This window comes from Gekko japonicus, unplaced genomic scaffold, assembly GCF_001447785.1.
Source record: "Gekko japonicus isolate JY-2015 unplaced genomic scaffold, Gekko_japonicus_V1.1 scaffold1665, whole genome shotgun sequence".
Lineage (NCBI taxonomy): Eukaryota > Metazoa > Chordata > Lepidosauria > Squamata > Gekkonidae > Gekko > Gekko japonicus.
Genome location: NW_015176502.1, coordinates 151,653 through 167,772, shown reverse-complemented (window position 1 = coordinate 167,772; position 16,120 = coordinate 151,653). Strand labels below are relative to the sequence as shown.

Below are 16,120 nucleotides of genomic sequence, written 5' to 3'. Positions count from 1 at the left end.
AAGGCAAACTATGCTGAATGGAAATCCATCTTCACCTGTGCCTGTGTCAGGACTGCCTCTCTGGCGCTTGACGGATAGAGGTTCCCAGGGCGGCCCATAAATCCTGCAGCTGTTCTAATCTCCAGGGGCAACTTTGCACTCTTCAGAGGTGGGCTGATGTCCTCTTGGGTTTCTTAGGCACAATTCACTCTCCAAAGCTTTCTGTGCAGAAATACCAGATAAGTCCCTATGGCTGCACCTAAGCCTCAGGCCCTCTGTCTGCAAAGGACCCCTCGTAGTATTCATGCAAACATAAGCAGAGTACTTTCAAGTAACGTAGCATCTGCCTCTGCTCTTCTTAATGCAGGACTCTTGTGGAATGATCACAGTCAGATGGTGGGCTGGATTCATTCCTGCCTTCTTGTTTTGGTTTGTTTCCAGATAGAATTCAGCTACCCCACCCCACCCTGCTTTGGGTTTATTCATTTTTAAGTGTTGTCAACTGATTGAAGAGTTTCTTGTTGATTCTTTTAATTGATCAAGTTTTAATCCAGTGGTAAATTAATAAAAGTTCTATGGAATTGCTTTTTTAAACTATCCCTGGGGGCTTTAAGGTAATTTACTCCTTTATTTATTTATTCATTCATTCATTTCTATTTGAATCCCGCCCTCCCTAGAAGCAGGCTCAGGGCGGGTTCCATGATGAAATTCACAGTACAACAAATCAACAGTTAAAATGTATCTAAAAACCTATCTAAAAACAGTAATTAATAAAAGACTGGTGCCTCAGCAGATCTCAGCAAGACGCAGTTGGTTCCCAGGTGGTCATTTGGTTCCGAGATCACTGGAGGGGGGAGGCCAATAGCAGGTGGGCGCCCGCTGCCTCAACTGAAAGCCTGGCGGAAGAGCTCCGTCTTTCAGGCCCTGCGGAACCGTAATAGGTCCTGCATGGCCCTGATTTCTAATGGGAGCTTATTAGAAATGGAAGAATTAGAATTATTGAAGCTGTCAGTCACATTTAGAACAAAATGCAGTGTTTGGTGGTTCTCCCCCCCCCCCATCCCCTATCTCAAGGACACACAGGAACCAAAATGGCTGCAAATATCTGGCCCAGCGAAATGTACCCCTACTTTGCCATCTGCCAAGGCAATTCTGCATAAAACAAGTAGGAAGAAACACGGTACAGGGACACAACAGAAATGAAAACTACTGTGTAACAGAATGACACCACATCAAAGAACCCTGTAAATGCTATAATCAAAAGTACTCAGTATAATGTGTCACACAATATATAGCCAAAATACACCACCCATTCTGACTATTGTTGAAAAACAATGTCCAAAAAAGTAAGTCCAGTTAATGTAGCAACATGTTAAACCTTCCAAATGTTATTGCAAAACAATGTCCAAAATATAAATCCAGTAGGTGAAACGAATTAGTGATGAAAGGAATCCAAAACATTCAGCGGGACAACTCCTCCAAACACGATATGAGTGTGAACCGGTTCCCGATTAGCTTCACGCGTTTGCCGACTTCACAGTCGCGTATCGCTTGCAGCTTTGTCAAAAGAACAAAACCTGGAACAAGTGCCAGAGCCTCTCGTTATCTGACTGTCAACATTAGTGCTTTTCTAACGGGGACCTCCGTCTCCCACGTAAGCTGGTTGAAGCCGAGTGCCGCGCACATATTACAGAGTTAGCCTCATTGGACACTGCAGGAAGGATTCACTTCCAGGGGCAAAATCCTGAGACTCAGCTCGAAAGGCTTAAGATGGCAACCAAGCCCCAGTTCTGGCATACGTCAGAGATTCACCACGATATCTCTGTGCCTGTGTGACCTCTCATAGCTGTGCTAGTGACGGAGTCAAAAGTGGATGCCACTAGAAGAAGAAGAGATTGGATTTATACCCCGTCCACTTTAAGTCTCAGAGCGGCTTACAACCTCGTCTCCCTTCCCCTCCCCACAACAGACACCCTGTGGGTTAGGTGGGGCTGAGAGCTCTGAGAGAACTGCCCTTGAGAGAACAGCTCTGAAAGAACTTGTGACTGACCTAAGGTCACACCAGCAGCTGCATGTGGAGGGGTGGGGAATCAAACCTGGAAATCCCAGATTAGAGTCCGCGCTCCTAACCACTACACCAAACTGGCTAGAGGTATGTTAGTGGAGGAATGGGATCTGATCAGCACCCTAAATACTTTTTCCTCTGTATCCTGTTCAAGTGCTGGCAGAGCAGCTGCCCAAGAAGACGCGGTAGGTCTAAATATCCCACTTGGACTCAATAGAAGGGGAAGCCAGTGCCCACCGACATAGCCATAGCAGAACGTGAGGCTCCTGAGGAGGAATTTGGAGCAGGGGAACATCCCCAGTACTGTCTGTGACTGGCTGCAAAGTTCTCCAGAACCACCTCACACAAGGAGTATACAGCATCCCAGATGACCAGGGCCTGTGGCGAAGGGCCATGCCTCTCTGCCCTCATGTTGAGGACTCTGCTGTATGCAGGCCTTTCTGTGCGGCAAATATGGCTCAGCTTCTTTCATGAGGAGGAGAACGTTGATAAGAAAATGTCTCCATTGCTGAAAGGTTCCAATTCATAGAAAGGGGTTTTTTTTAAAAAAAAATCCCTGGAAAACCTCCTTACAAACGTGTTATTAATTTGACTACCACAGCCATAATTTGCAAGCTGAGTGCCACAGGAAGGAAGAATCAGTCTCTTGTGAGCCCCTGGCGTCCAGACGCAGAGGAAGCCGCCTGCTGCCGCTCTGTGCAGTTCACCTGCCTTCTTCCAGTTAGCTTCTTCGAAGGGGCGGGTGATTCTGCCGTGTCTCTGCTTTGGTCGGAACTGAATGATCCAATCAACCGCAGTCCAGATGTGCGATGGAATTACCTATGCAGAGAGGGAAAAATCATGCCTGACCTATGTGTCCCCTGGTTTTGAGCCATTCAGGACCTCTTAAATCTCTGCTTATGGGGTCACAGCAGGGCTCACAGAAGCCATGGCCTGAAAGAATGCAGGGGAGGGGTTTGAGACCTGAGTCATGGTTAACCATGCCAGGCCACGTGGACAGTCATCACCGCTGAATACAACGGCATCTAAACATCTTGGGAGAGTTTTTTTCCTCTCTTCCTCCCATTGTGCCTTTAAATAACCTCCAGCCATACTGCTGTCCTCTTTTAATTAAACTTTTGCTTCTTCACTCCTCTTGTGTCAGCTGCAGAAGGCAACAAAAACATTCAAGATATTTTGTAATTACTACACCTAATTGCAGAAAGGAGTACACCGCTAATGTGTTGGTGTCTGAAATATAATTAAAAACAGTAATTAGTGTTTAACAAAAGAGGCTTCTTGAAAGTACAAGATCCCCTTGGAAATTTCAGTTGCTGAGTCGCTTTAGGGCAAATCTCCTGGCCAGATCTTGTGCCTTTACTGATGAAATCCGCTAAAGCCCTGAGTTAGTTTGAATGTATTTGATATTTCCATCAGTATTCTAAACCAGCCCTTTGTTGAGAGGTTTCTCTTTCAGACTATCCATAGAAAAGTACTGTGTGTGTGTGTGTGTGTGTGTGTGTGTGTGTGTGTGTTTTAAGAGGACTAACATAAGAGGACATAAGAGAAGCCAATGGCCCATCCAGTCCAACACTCTGTCACATAGTGGCCAAAAATACCAGGTGCCATCAGGAGGTCCACCAGTGGGACGAGGTGGACCTCCTGATAGCACCTGGAATTTTTGGCCACTGTGTGACAGAGTGTTGGACTGGATGGGCCATTGGCCTGAAGCTTACATCATATGAATACATCCTGATTCTGAAAAACAAGGGCTAAAGTGAAGATATCAAGGTGGGTATTCCACCTGCAGAGAGTTCTGGAAGCCAGGGTAGTGGTTGATCATTTCCCTGATCTATGCAACATTGTCCTCTCAATAAACTGAGCCATAGCTCCACCAGGCAGAAAAGAAACTTAGTCCGCACCAAGGGCTTAGGTTCAATCTCTGGCATCTCCAAGTTGAAAAGTCCTGTGCAACAGGATTGGAAAACCCTGTCCGTGAGACATCGGAGACCTGCTGCCAGCCAGAATACATTGTACTGGGCCAAATGGGGCAGAGTGGTCTGACTCAATATCAGGGTTGCTTTTCTGTATAGGAAGAAGTAGGCCAAGTTGATTTTCTAGTATAATCCACTGAAGATCTAACAACAGTAGTAATATCCTCTGCTGTGAAATGAAGGAGCAGAGAACAGTGTGAGCCATTTTTGGTCTCCACTGGGGAGAAAGGCGCAATATAAATGAAGTAAATACATTTCAGAAGAGTGTACTTTTATCTTCTCCTTGAAGTGGGAGTCATGTACATCTCCCCCTCGCATATCCACTCTCACACTACGTGGAAATGAAGGAAGTAGAACACTTGAAAGCAGATGTTGTTAAGACAATTTGTAAATCACATGTTACTTGAATTGTGGTTAAACATAGAATCACAGAATCACAGAGCTGGAAGGGGCCATACAGGCCATCTAGCCCAACCCCCTGCTCAGTGCAGGATCAGCCTAGCTCAGAGGTGTCAAACTCATTTGTTCGGAGGGCCGGTTCTGACACAAATGTCACTTTGTCGGGCCAGGCCATGTGTGCCATAAAACATAACGCCAGGTACCGGCGATAGAAATTGTATGAAGGACAGCAGCCGGTTAGCTCTGAGCTATTGTATCCTCATTGCAAGTTCCCTTGGGCTGGGAGGGGGAGTTCAAAGGAAAACCCCTCTGAGTCAACTGGAGAGCCAGCGGTGCAGCACTGGGCAGATGCTCCCACACTGCTTGACTGCTGCAGATGTGGTTGTTCCGCCATGCTGAAGCCACAACTGGAGTCTCCTGCCTTCCCTCTCTTGCACTAGTTGCTCGCGGGCTGCATAAGAGCCCTGGATGGGCTGGTTCTGGCCCCCGGGCCTTATGTTTGACACCCCTGTCCTAGAGCATCCCTGCCAAGTGTTTGTCCAGCCGCTGCTTATAGACTGCCAGTGGGGGGGGAGCTCACCACCTCCCGAGGCAGCCGATTCCATTGTGGCAGAACTCTCACTGTCAAAAAGTTAAGAGTCACACAAGGGGATCATGCAGATGAAGCTGTATCTGATATTTGTTGTTGTTGTTCAGTCGCACAGTCGAGTCCAACTCTTCGCGACCCCATGGACCAGATCACGCCAGGCCCTCCTGTCTTCCGCCGTCCTCCGAAGTTGGCTCAATTTCATGTTCGTTGCATCTATGACACTGTCTAACCATCTCATCCTTTGCCGTCCCCGTCTTCTTTGACCTTCAAGCTTTCCCAGCATCAGGGTCTTCTCCAGGGAGGGCTCCCTTCTCATTTGGTGGCCAAAGTATTTGAGCTTCAGCTTCAGGATCTGGCCTTCCAGGGAACAGTCAGGGTTGATTTCTTTTAGGATTGACTGATTTGATCTTCTTGCAGTCCAAGGGACTCTCAAGAGTCTTCTCCAGCACCATAGTTCAAAAGAATCTATTATTCGGCGCTCGGCCTTCCTGATAGTCCAACTCTCGCTGCCATACATGACTACTGGGAATACCATTGCTTTGATAAATCTGATATAGATTTATTTATTTTTTTGCAAGTAATGCCATGGTACAGAAATGCTTTTGCAGTCCTAACTTTGCATGCAAATGATGAAGTATTGGGGGGGGGGGGGGGGGGAGAGTGGCTGCTTTGCTTTGTGTTTGAATATGGATAACTAGGTAGTGAATTCCTGTATTCAAACGTACACCCTGTCCTCTCACAAGAGCTCGGCCTCTCTCTTCCCTCTTATGGTCTCCTTCTGATACTGGAATCGGTACTGGCTCAGAACTCTCCCTGCTGCCTCCCCCCCCCGCCTCCACCCCCAAGAGAAATGGCAATGCTAGGCTTTTTCACAAATGCTTCTCCTACCCCGTTTCCCCTTGTGACTCCCCTCAGATGTAAATCTCATATTACGTTTTTTTCCCCACACGGGGAAGGGAAGCAGGAAAGAAAATTAAACCACCAAATGTTCCCCATTTAAGGCTGCCCTGTCCAACCTTCCTGTGTGTGCCCTCACAAGCACTTCCGAGATGCAGATCTTCACAGCATCTATTAATGAGGCTAAGCAAACGTTTCTTGTCCAGGGCACGAGAGCGTGGCTTTGTGGTTTTGGATTATCCTGGTTTATTTACAGCTCTAAAGAGCATGGAGCAAACTGCAAAATGGCAACCCGGGTCTATTGCATTTCACTTAATATTCTGGCTCAAATGTATTTATGTCTTCCTGCCATTAAGACCACATTAGGATTTCCAAATTAATTACGTCAAGCAACTGCTACCATAAGCAGCCAGTGAAGCAAATTCTGATCCATAATATTTCTGCATCTCATTACTTTGGCAAGCAGAGGCTACAATTCTTTCTTCCACGGTGTACTTCACTACATAACTATTTTAAGAACAGAATGTGAAGAGAACCACATTAATCGACTTTTCCTTTTGAAGTGTAGTCTCTTTAAACTTAGTTTAAAAACCATTGCTCTCCCTAGTGCCTGAATTGCCGTGACAGATGAAGTTCGGGCCAGTTCGTGTACTGCAGTGGTGTGGCAGGGTTCTTCTTCAGCGTCTCTGTGCAGGACGTTTTATGGGCTTTGTCCCTGACAGAGGGAAGTTCTGAGAAACCTTTAGAGCTCATTCGTAGGGGCCAGCTCCACCCATCTCACACAAGGCGCACGTCTAATTAGGGCAGAGATCTCGCTAACTTTTCCTCTTTTTTCCTACCCTTTTGTTCTGTTTCTATAGTTTTCCTAATTTTCTGTCCTGCAGGTATATTTTTCTAACACTCTCGTGGTCCACTTGCCCATGGCACGGAGGACGATCCTTAAAAAAATGCTTGGACTTCTGTGGAGGGACAACAACAATTTGTTTTGCTTTGGGGAGCATATCTAAGGGACCACCCCTCCCCCTGTATGCCCCAGAGAGCCTTGCACTCCGGGGATCACTGGCCCGAGGGACGTTCATTTAGCCTCCACCAGGGGCAGGGCTTTTTCTGCCCTGGCCCCAGCCTGGTGGAACATGCTCCCAATCGAGATCAGGGCCCCGCAAGACCTAGCCCAGTTTCGCAGAGGCTGTTCTGCCGGGCCTTCAGGTGAGACGGTGGGCATCCATTAATTGGCCTCCCTGCTGCAGTTTCTGCTAGTGATCGACTGCTGCTGACAAGAGCTTTATAGCTCGCCTGCAGACCAATTACTCCCAGTTTAGGATTCCTGAATATGTCATTGTTGCCATGGTATTGTTGCTATGCCCGGCTTTTAATTGTTTTTATTGCTTAATATTTATTTTTAATCACTGCTGTAGCCAGCCCTGAGCCCACTCATGGGAAGGGTAGGATAGAAATATAAACAAATCCCACCCCCGCTCAGAATTCACGGCGCAAGCGCACCGTAATCAGCCCACCCATCTCTGGACCACTTTCTGGGATCAGCCTTACGGGCGTGTTAGATCTGCTCTGCATCAGCATCGCCCGTCTCCTTACCGACGCCTGATGCTTAAGTCTCTGCAGCTGGCAGCTGTAAAGCAGCTTCTGGGCCAGGAATCCAGCCCCTTGAAGCTGAAGTGTCAGTCTCCTTCCCCTTCAGTGCTTAAAAGGAAGAAGAGCACACAGGTCAGTCTGAGGAGCTCTAAGAGGGAGTGCCTCTGTTAACACTCCCAAGTACATGAAACCTTTTGAGTTCTGTGAGGCAGCGCTTGCCTGAACAGACATCTGCTGGTTATTTCAAAACCACCTCTAAAATTAGCTATGGAAAGGATTCAGTGCTTACCCCAGTAGCAGCAATCCTTCTTCCTGCAACAGGTGTGCAGGGACTCCTGTTGTATTTTGGGGAAGATGCAGCTTCACCCTTGTAGGCCTCCGTCCTGCTTGGACTGGGCAGAGTTGGCACCAAAACACTTAAGTCCCAGAAGTGTCTGAATTGCACAGGTGCAAAGGCTGCAATGTGTCTGTGTACCCAAAGAATGTTGGTTATACATAAGCAACCCCGTTTGTGCAGGTTCTCCATGAATCCACTGCATGCCGTTTCAATAACACCACAGTGGGAGGGGATCTGTGGTGCAGTTCCTTCGCATGTGAGCGAACCTGCAGTCCACCGTTATTTCAGCCTCGTCTAAAATTCATCTCAGATCTATTCATCCTCATTCTGTACCTAGCCAAAGGCAGATGCCAAACAGAGCATGAGAATGTAAAACCTTGAGACGAATGAGAGAGGATTTAAGTACGATCAGTGATATGCTGAGCTTCCTTGCTCTGTATGACAGGGGTCTCCAGCATGGTGCCAGGGCACCCACCAACACCTTTCCCGGTGCCTCCCAAGTGTTTTTAGAAAGCGGTCAGGACCTGGTGGGGCTTCTGTCCAACAAGGCTTCTGATTGGCCATTGGAGAGTTGAGTGGCTGTGCGGACTGTTAAAAACATTGCTTTGACAGCAGCTGCCACCGCAATACAAGAATCTTCACTGTGTGGCTGAAAGTAAGCTGTGGCAGACATTTTGTGGCTGATTCTGCCTCCTGCAGTAAACATTTTGTGGCTGTGCCCACTGTATAGTGTCAGAATTCCAAGAGATGCTCAAGGGCTCGGAAAGGCTGGGTACCCCTGATGTATGATCGTGCTAAGCAGCCCCTAAATTTACCAAACTGTTCACCACCCTTAAGCACTCCAGTGGGTGGCACTAAGGGTGCGCGCACACAAAAAAAATTATGTTTTTTTTTTAATTCCAGTATATTGGACTCAACAAATATTGGCATTCCCAATATTCTTGAATTCCAATATCAGTATGGTATCCAGATTTGGGATTTTTCAGGAATCCCTAATGTTTTTCAGGTCCATTATACCCTATGGGGACCATTATAGTCAATGGGGAATCTATCTGGGGGTCTGGAGAGGCTGTTGTTGTTTTCTTAGGAAGAAGCACCAAATTTGCAGCACAGCTGCTGGTGCCTCTCCTCAGAAGAACCTCCAAGTTTCAAAAAGATTAGACCAGGGGATCCAATTCTATGCCCCCCAAAGAAGGTGCCCCCATCCTCCATTGTTTCCATTCAAGGGGGGGAAATAGCAAAAAAGCAAGAGCAATAGAAGCTCAGCAGAACAGAAGCAAAGTCCCGGAGAATCTCTGCAGTAGAAACTGAAGGGGGGACATTTTTGCAAGCCCAGCAGATCCATTGCAATGTGCCTAGTAGAACCAGTGCCACTATGGCAGTGCAAACCCAACAGAACTAAGGTCAAACCAGAGACTCTCTGCAGTAGAAACTAAAGGGGGGGGCATTTTTTTCAAGCCCAGCAGTACCAGTGCAGTCACAGAGTGCCCAGCAGAACCCAGTCCACTGTGACAATGCAAGCAAAAGAAGGCTAACGTCAAACCACAGAATCCATGCAGTACAGACTAAACGCAGATGGGTGGACAGACATTTTTTTCAAGCCCAGCACAACCAGTTCAGTGTCACTGTGGCACTGCAAGCTTAAAGGAACCGATATCAAAGCACAGAGTCACAATAAATCCAAGTTGAGGGGCGGTTGCAAGCCCAGCACAAACCAGTTACAGTGTGCAGAATGCCCAGCAGAGAACCCAGTGCCACACTGGCATTGCAGACTTAAAAGGACTGATCTCAAAGCATAAGGTCACAACAAATCCAAGCAAGTGGGCAAGGATTTTCCAAGCTCTGTGCAAGAAAATGGGAAGGGAACATAAAGGTCAACACCAGCAAAGGGAGAGGGGAAAACAACTTCTTGAAACTGACAAGACTAGTTTGAAACTGTCAAGAGCAGTGGGGAGGCCCACAGAAATCCAGAGCCACAGAAACAACAACAAAAAGAAAAAACAGTCCCTGGGAGCCTGCAATCCTGGCTCCCAGTCTTCCCAGAAAACCCCAAATATATCTGGGATTTTTTTTTGGGGGGGGGGGTTTTCAAAATATAGCCAAAAAGACTGATAAGGTATTTTTCAGGTATATTTTCAGCTCAGGTGTACTGCGGTCAAAATGGCAACTGAGAAAAGACACCCTCACACAACTTCCCTGTCACAGTATAATTGCTTAAGTTATGTATGCTGCCATTGATAGAACTGATGCGAATTGTCCTCTTTTCTGCCTCATCGATCTCATGCCCAAGATTCACTGGTGGGAGAGGTCATTTGAGTGCAACTGTTTGGCTGCAGTCATCCTTCTGTTCTGCAAGCCAACTTGGCCACTCGCATAGCAGTTACCATGACAAGTTGGGCACACCCTTCAGAGCTCTAAATTCCCATTGACTGTGGGCTTTCATGAGTACACCAGGTGGCAAAACCAGCAGCTTTGACTACCACTCTGTTTATTTGCAAGCAGTTTGCTGCAACTACTGTGGAAAAACCAGTGATAGTGGCAGCACTGGACCAAAGACGGCATATAAATTTTTGCAAAATAAAATTAAAGTTGATAATAAATTTAAGCAGTATCTGGTGCAGGATTCCATGTCTGTGTTCCACCTAGAAATATTCTCACGTCCTGAAATGTCTTCCCTACAATTTGTCTTTTTGTAAGGATGGGCCTAAGAAAAATTGTGCTAACGGTTTGGCAAAATAATTCCATTTTTAAGATTGCCTAAAAGTCACAAAATGCCAGAGTCAAGGTTACAGGCTCTCTCATGTTTTCTCTGAAAGGTTATGATTTAAATTTAATATCTTGCACCTCTTCCTTTTCACCTTCATTTCAGCAGGCTGTGCTTTCCTAGCTACCTCTAAAGTAATTCTGCCTTCGTATCTATCAATAAAAGGAAAAGGCTGCCTACAGTTGTCTCCAAGGCAGGGCTCCGTTGGTGGACTCTTGCTCCAAGATTCAGTCTTTTTATCGCTTTCCTACATGGTACATCATTGGCCCTTGCTAAATACTGTTTAAACACGGTCCAGTATAGATTGCAGGAAACTGAAATGTGATTCTTAGCATGTCGAGAGAATCTGTAATATCACTTTTGAGCAGAATTTCCCTGCCACCAAGGTTGGCTTGGTTTTTAAACCGTTTGCCTTTGTGGCAGAACAGTTCCACTTCTAAGATTGCCAGGCAGTCACAAAATACCAGAGTCAAAGTCCCAGGTACTCTTGGGCTTTCTCCGCTTTCACATTTTCTCGTCCCTCATCAGCTGCTGTTCAATGGTAACCTGTGTTCGCTTTGCCCTTTTCTCTCTAGCCTCAACCTGTGAGTTCTCTGACATCGTGGAGCTGCTGCTGAAGTCTGGAGCTGACCCTACCATTCGGGACACGGAGGGCTACCTCCCTGAGGAGGTGACGGACTGTAGAGCGATCACCTTCATGCTTCAGAAGCACTCCGCTAGGAAGGCTTAGCCCGAAAGGCCAAGGAAGCACACGTGGGCCCAGCCCAGGACTCTTAAAGCGGACACACGTTGCAATAAGCCCCGCCCTTCTTCCAAACCACCTTCTTTGGTATGCATGATGTATGGAGATGGGGACCTTGTATATTATTCTGGGAGGAGGGAAAGGGGCAATGGAACACATGTGACACAGGCCCGTGTACCTTGTGGCCTACCAGGTCGAATGCAGCTTTTCAGCCATATATTATATCCTGCCTTGTGCTTGAGGAACACCTCCCCCCCCAATTCCAGGGATGCAGCAGAAACAGAAGGTTTTCTTTTTTTTCCTTTGAGCTTCTAGTGGCTCCCTCGGCACGCCTGGCAGACTGCATTCAGTCAAACGGACCACAAGTTTTTATAGGCCTGGTGCTACATAAGACCCGTATTGCACGTTGTGGCGTTTCGATCATGATTCTGGAAGCTGAGGGGGAGGAGCAGCCACATCGAGACTGCAGTCTGTGTGCCTACTCAGGAGCAAGCCCCACAGAGTTTGCTTTTCCAAGTAAATGTGCTTTTTTTGGTATAACACAAGTTACCTAGCGGGAAGGGAAAATGTAGCTGTTGGCAGGGAGGGGGTGGATAAAGTGGGCAGCAGGGTATTGTTCAGCCGATGTACAAATGACCTCTTCCTCCAACAAAAATCAGTAAGCAGTAGAAGAAAGGACTCTGACACTCTCATCACCTCCCCTCACTTGTGAAATGGAATTATGGGTGTTTTTCTAAGATGTGAAGGTGACAAGCTCTTCTCTTGCCACTGGAGGGTGGGAATGGCAAAACAGGGAAGCCGTGGCTATGTTTAACTCAGTCGCTGTGAGAACAGATGTGTGTCCCTCTTTCTCTGTTGTAAAGTACCGTCTTGCACGATAAAACACGTTGAAGAATTTCCCCCCCTCAGTTGTTCTTTTTCTTCTTCTAGTGTGAAATCAGACTAGTTGCACAAAGAGCAATGTGTTCCTGCACTAGACATTGAAATATGACTTCAAGTGTCCCCACTAGTTCTTACTTTACTACCTTACTTCCAGAAGTACTTAAACCTCTTGAGAACCATAAGTACAACTTGCGAAGTCTGAAGCAACTTTGGGAGGTGAAATTGAGCATTAACAACAGAGGGTACAGAAAAGGGTGCAGAAAGAGTTACTGGTTTACAACTTGGGGTTCATTTGCTTTGGATTGCCATTATAGTTTGAGGAGTTCTGCAGCTTCCAATGTCAAATCTGTTAAATAGAATGAAGTGGTTCTGCAGAAAAGGGAAGTAGAGGAAAGTAGAGTTTCTCTCTGGAAGTGCGGAAGTGCACTGCGGCTTTGAAGTAGCCACCAGCAGCCGGGAGGTGGTCTGCCCCACACAACAGATTAAAGCAGGGGTATCACACTCATTTGTTACAAGGGCCGGATCTGATATAAATAGGATCTTTGTCGGGCCTGGCTATGTGTGTCACAAAATGCAATGCCAGGTAGCGGAGTTATTAACTTTATAAAGGACACTGACAAACACAATTCAAGGGGTTTTTAAAACTAGAAATACAAACATGCTTAAAAAGTAACACTCCTGCCATATTTTATTTAAGTCTTTGATAACTGACACTTCCCAAAACTTCCCCCACCACCACCTAAAATGGAAAGGTGGGGGAACAGTGGGATTTGGCAATGCAGTTTTAAAAAATAAAACATCAAGAAAAAGCACAAGGCTCACAGCAGAAACTAAAAATAAAAACTGCTCTGAGCCTAGGAAAACATGAAATGGCTGGGCATTGCAAGCTCTCCCCCCCCTCGTCTACTCAGAGTGCCCGTGGCTCTCCAGTGTAATGTCCCCCTTTGGCTGTGGGTTGCCAGGCTAGAGTATTTACTCAGGCACCTGTTCTCTGGTCCATCCAGCAGAGGCAAGCTGGCTCAAAACATCAGCCCTTTATTTGCAAGTGGACAAATTTGGCTGGCATACAAACACTGAAAACTGAAACTCCACTTCATTGAAATACATTGCAGCTCAAAAAAAAGTTGCAAAGAAAATGCGGAATGGATTTTCCATTCTGGGACTGCGATAACAGCCCCCAGAGTGGAATTCCATTCCCAGAATGCAGCTGCTACTCCCAGGGACCGTCATTCCACTCTGGGGGCTGCCGTTCCAGTCCCAGAGTAGTCTGTCTGGGCCTAGAGACCGTAATGGAAAATCCATGCCGCTTTTTCTTTGCAGCTTTTTTTGTGTTTTAGCCCAGAGAGGCTTCCTGCTGGAGGAGAAACTGCAAAGAAAAGGCCCAACCAGCTGGGAAGTTCGGCAGCTTGGAAGGGTGAGGACAGGTGGGGGTGGGGGGTGGAGAAGAGAGCCACGGGCCTGATTTAAACCTTGGGTGGGCCGCTTCCAGCCCATGGGCCTTAGGTTTGTCACCCCTGGATTAGAGCATATAGGTCCTGTTCTCAAGGGTGTACTAGGAGTATACATCTATTACTTCTATCTCCAATCCCGGGGCCATGGTTCTTCAGCAGTGCATCATATACCCCCTAAATATGTCTAGGTGTCGGCTTAGCGGCTACCAGAAGTGGTTTACATGGGTAAGGTTGCATAGCTATGAAGAGCAGCAGATTTTGCTAGTGACTGGCTTGGGTCAACACTGGCAAAAACAGACTTCCGAATTAATCTGTTTCCAGCCTTCATAGTGACCAGGAAGCATCCTTGCCACACCTCTCTTGCTATTGTACATGTTACCTCTGTCCATTCTGCCTGTCCAAAGATGACAGAGTAAACCCAGTTATGTTTTTACTGCTCCTAGGGCTTTTTATGCAATTGCATACATCTTTTTGTGTTTCTTTCTGGAGCTGTGCAGTGCACTGAAAATTGTGTGGTGGTGATGATGACGATGAAGTTTTTAGACCGCCCTCCCTGGCTCTGGTTGAGGGCAGCTGGACGTCTCTTGGGCCAGGGATCTCCAGAAGATTTTTCTCAGCTGAGCTCAGGGAACATACCAGGAGAGGTGGTCTCAGAGGTTCGGGGGACGTATAGGAAGGTGGTCCTGAAGATGTGAGCGGCAAGCACAAGCAGGTGTCAGTCTTTGAAGAACAGACCTCTTCTCATGCACATTCCGGAACAGAAAATTCTGACTTTAAATATATGATGATGGGGTCTGAACCAGCTGGGACTGAGGTTGAAAGAGATCTTAGGGTTGTAGTAGAGAGCTCGATGGAAATGTTGACCAAGCGTGCAGCAGCAGCAAAAGAGGCAAACGACATGCTGGGGATTTCTAGGAAAAGGGCTGAGAATAAAACAGCCCATCCTGTAGTGCCTTTGTCTAGAGCTAGCCGTGGTGTGACCTCATTTGAAATGTTGTGTTCCGTCCTGGTCGCCCTATCTCAAAAAGGATATTACAGACCTGGGGAAAGTACAGAAGAGGGCAAGCGAGGTGATGAAGGTTTTGAACCGCCTTTCTCATGAATGAAGGCTGAAGAATCTGTTTAGGAAAAAGATGACTGTTGGGAGATATGACAAAGGTTTATAAAATTATACACGGGGTGGAGAAAGTGGATAGACAGAGCTTGTTCTTCCTCTCCTGTAATACGAATGCTCAGGTGGCACCAGTGGGGTTGATAGGCATTAGGTTAAAGGCAGACAAAAGACAATACTTTACTCAACAAGTAGTTGAATGGTGGAGTTCACTGCCAGTGGACCTAGTGATGGCCACAAGCGTAGATAATGTTAAAAAAGCGGGGAGGGGGAGACAGACGCATGGAGGCTAGGTCCATCAGTGGCTCCCAGCTGTGGTGAGTAAAGAGAACCTTCATTTGCAGAGGCAGGAAAACGGGGCTAGGAGGCAACAACAGGGAGGCTTCGCCCTCTGTGTCCTGTTTGTTGGTCCTCCTGGGCAACTGGTTGGCCACTGAGTGAAGCGGGTGTGGATGGATTACTGGTGTGGTCCATCAGGGCTCTTCTGATGTTCACATCTGCACAGCAGTCAGTTGTAATGCAGGCATGCTGTTTGGTCTCCTCCTGTTATTTCTCCCCACCCCTTCCCAAAAAATGGAATACGTGTCACATGGACACTAATCCCAAACATATATGTTTTTTAATTTGAATACTTCTGCAACTAAAGTGTTGTGGTTTGCTTTGGGTGCTTTAGTGCCTTGAGAAGCACATGGATCACTGCTGCACAGTTGGCCCCTCCCTGTGCTGTCTCTTTGTGCTGAAACCTTGAAGTCCGCCGTCAGTTTTGGACCTGTGCTTTGGAGGGATTGGCAGAAGTTAAAGAACAGAGCGGTCACCTCTCTGCATTCCCTTAGCCTACAACAGCCACCTTGCCCAGAAGCCGGGATTTATTTATTCTTTTGTGCTGATCGTTATCCTTTTTTTGACACGTTAATGTTTTTAAAAAGTTCTCTTTGACAGACACCTTGTGTACTAAAAGGCGCTCTCAAAATAACACACGCCTGCTGTGTGCCCAGATGCAGAGTGGCGAGCAGTGGTGCCCACTGCTTTTTGCAGAGTACATTTGAAGAGCCCACAGCTTAGGCCTGGATGTGTTTATAGCACTTTAGGACTATTTGTGAGGTTGGAGCATGTCCAAGAAAAGAAAGGGGGGGGAGGAAGGCATATATTATTGTTTATAATCTGCTTTATTCAGCCAAACCATTTCCCCCAACAGCCCTCTGGATTGCCGTTTAAATCCTTTGGTGCCTTTAACTACCGATACCAAAAGTGGTTAATGCATATTCAAACTAAGCCTGGCATCTACTCCAGGAAATCACTTTAATTGAGAAGCATTAAATGTTAAAATGATTAAAATATATA

General features: G+C 46.8%; 1 protein-coding gene across 1 annotated transcript in view; it reads left to right on the top strand.

Moving 5' to 3' along the window:
• The window catches only part of ACBD6 (acyl-CoA binding domain containing 6), a 184,234-nt gene extending 172,001 nt beyond the window's left edge, over window positions 1–12,233 (top strand). Inside the window, exon 9 of the mRNA XM_015427323.1 lies at window positions 11,169–12,233. Within this exon, the coding sequence (XP_015282809.1) occupies window positions 11,169–11,323 (155 nt within the window). The 3' untranslated portion in view covers window positions 11,324–12,233. The remainder of the gene's footprint in view (window positions 1–11,168) is intronic.
• Window positions 12,234–16,120: the final 3,887 nt, after the last annotated feature.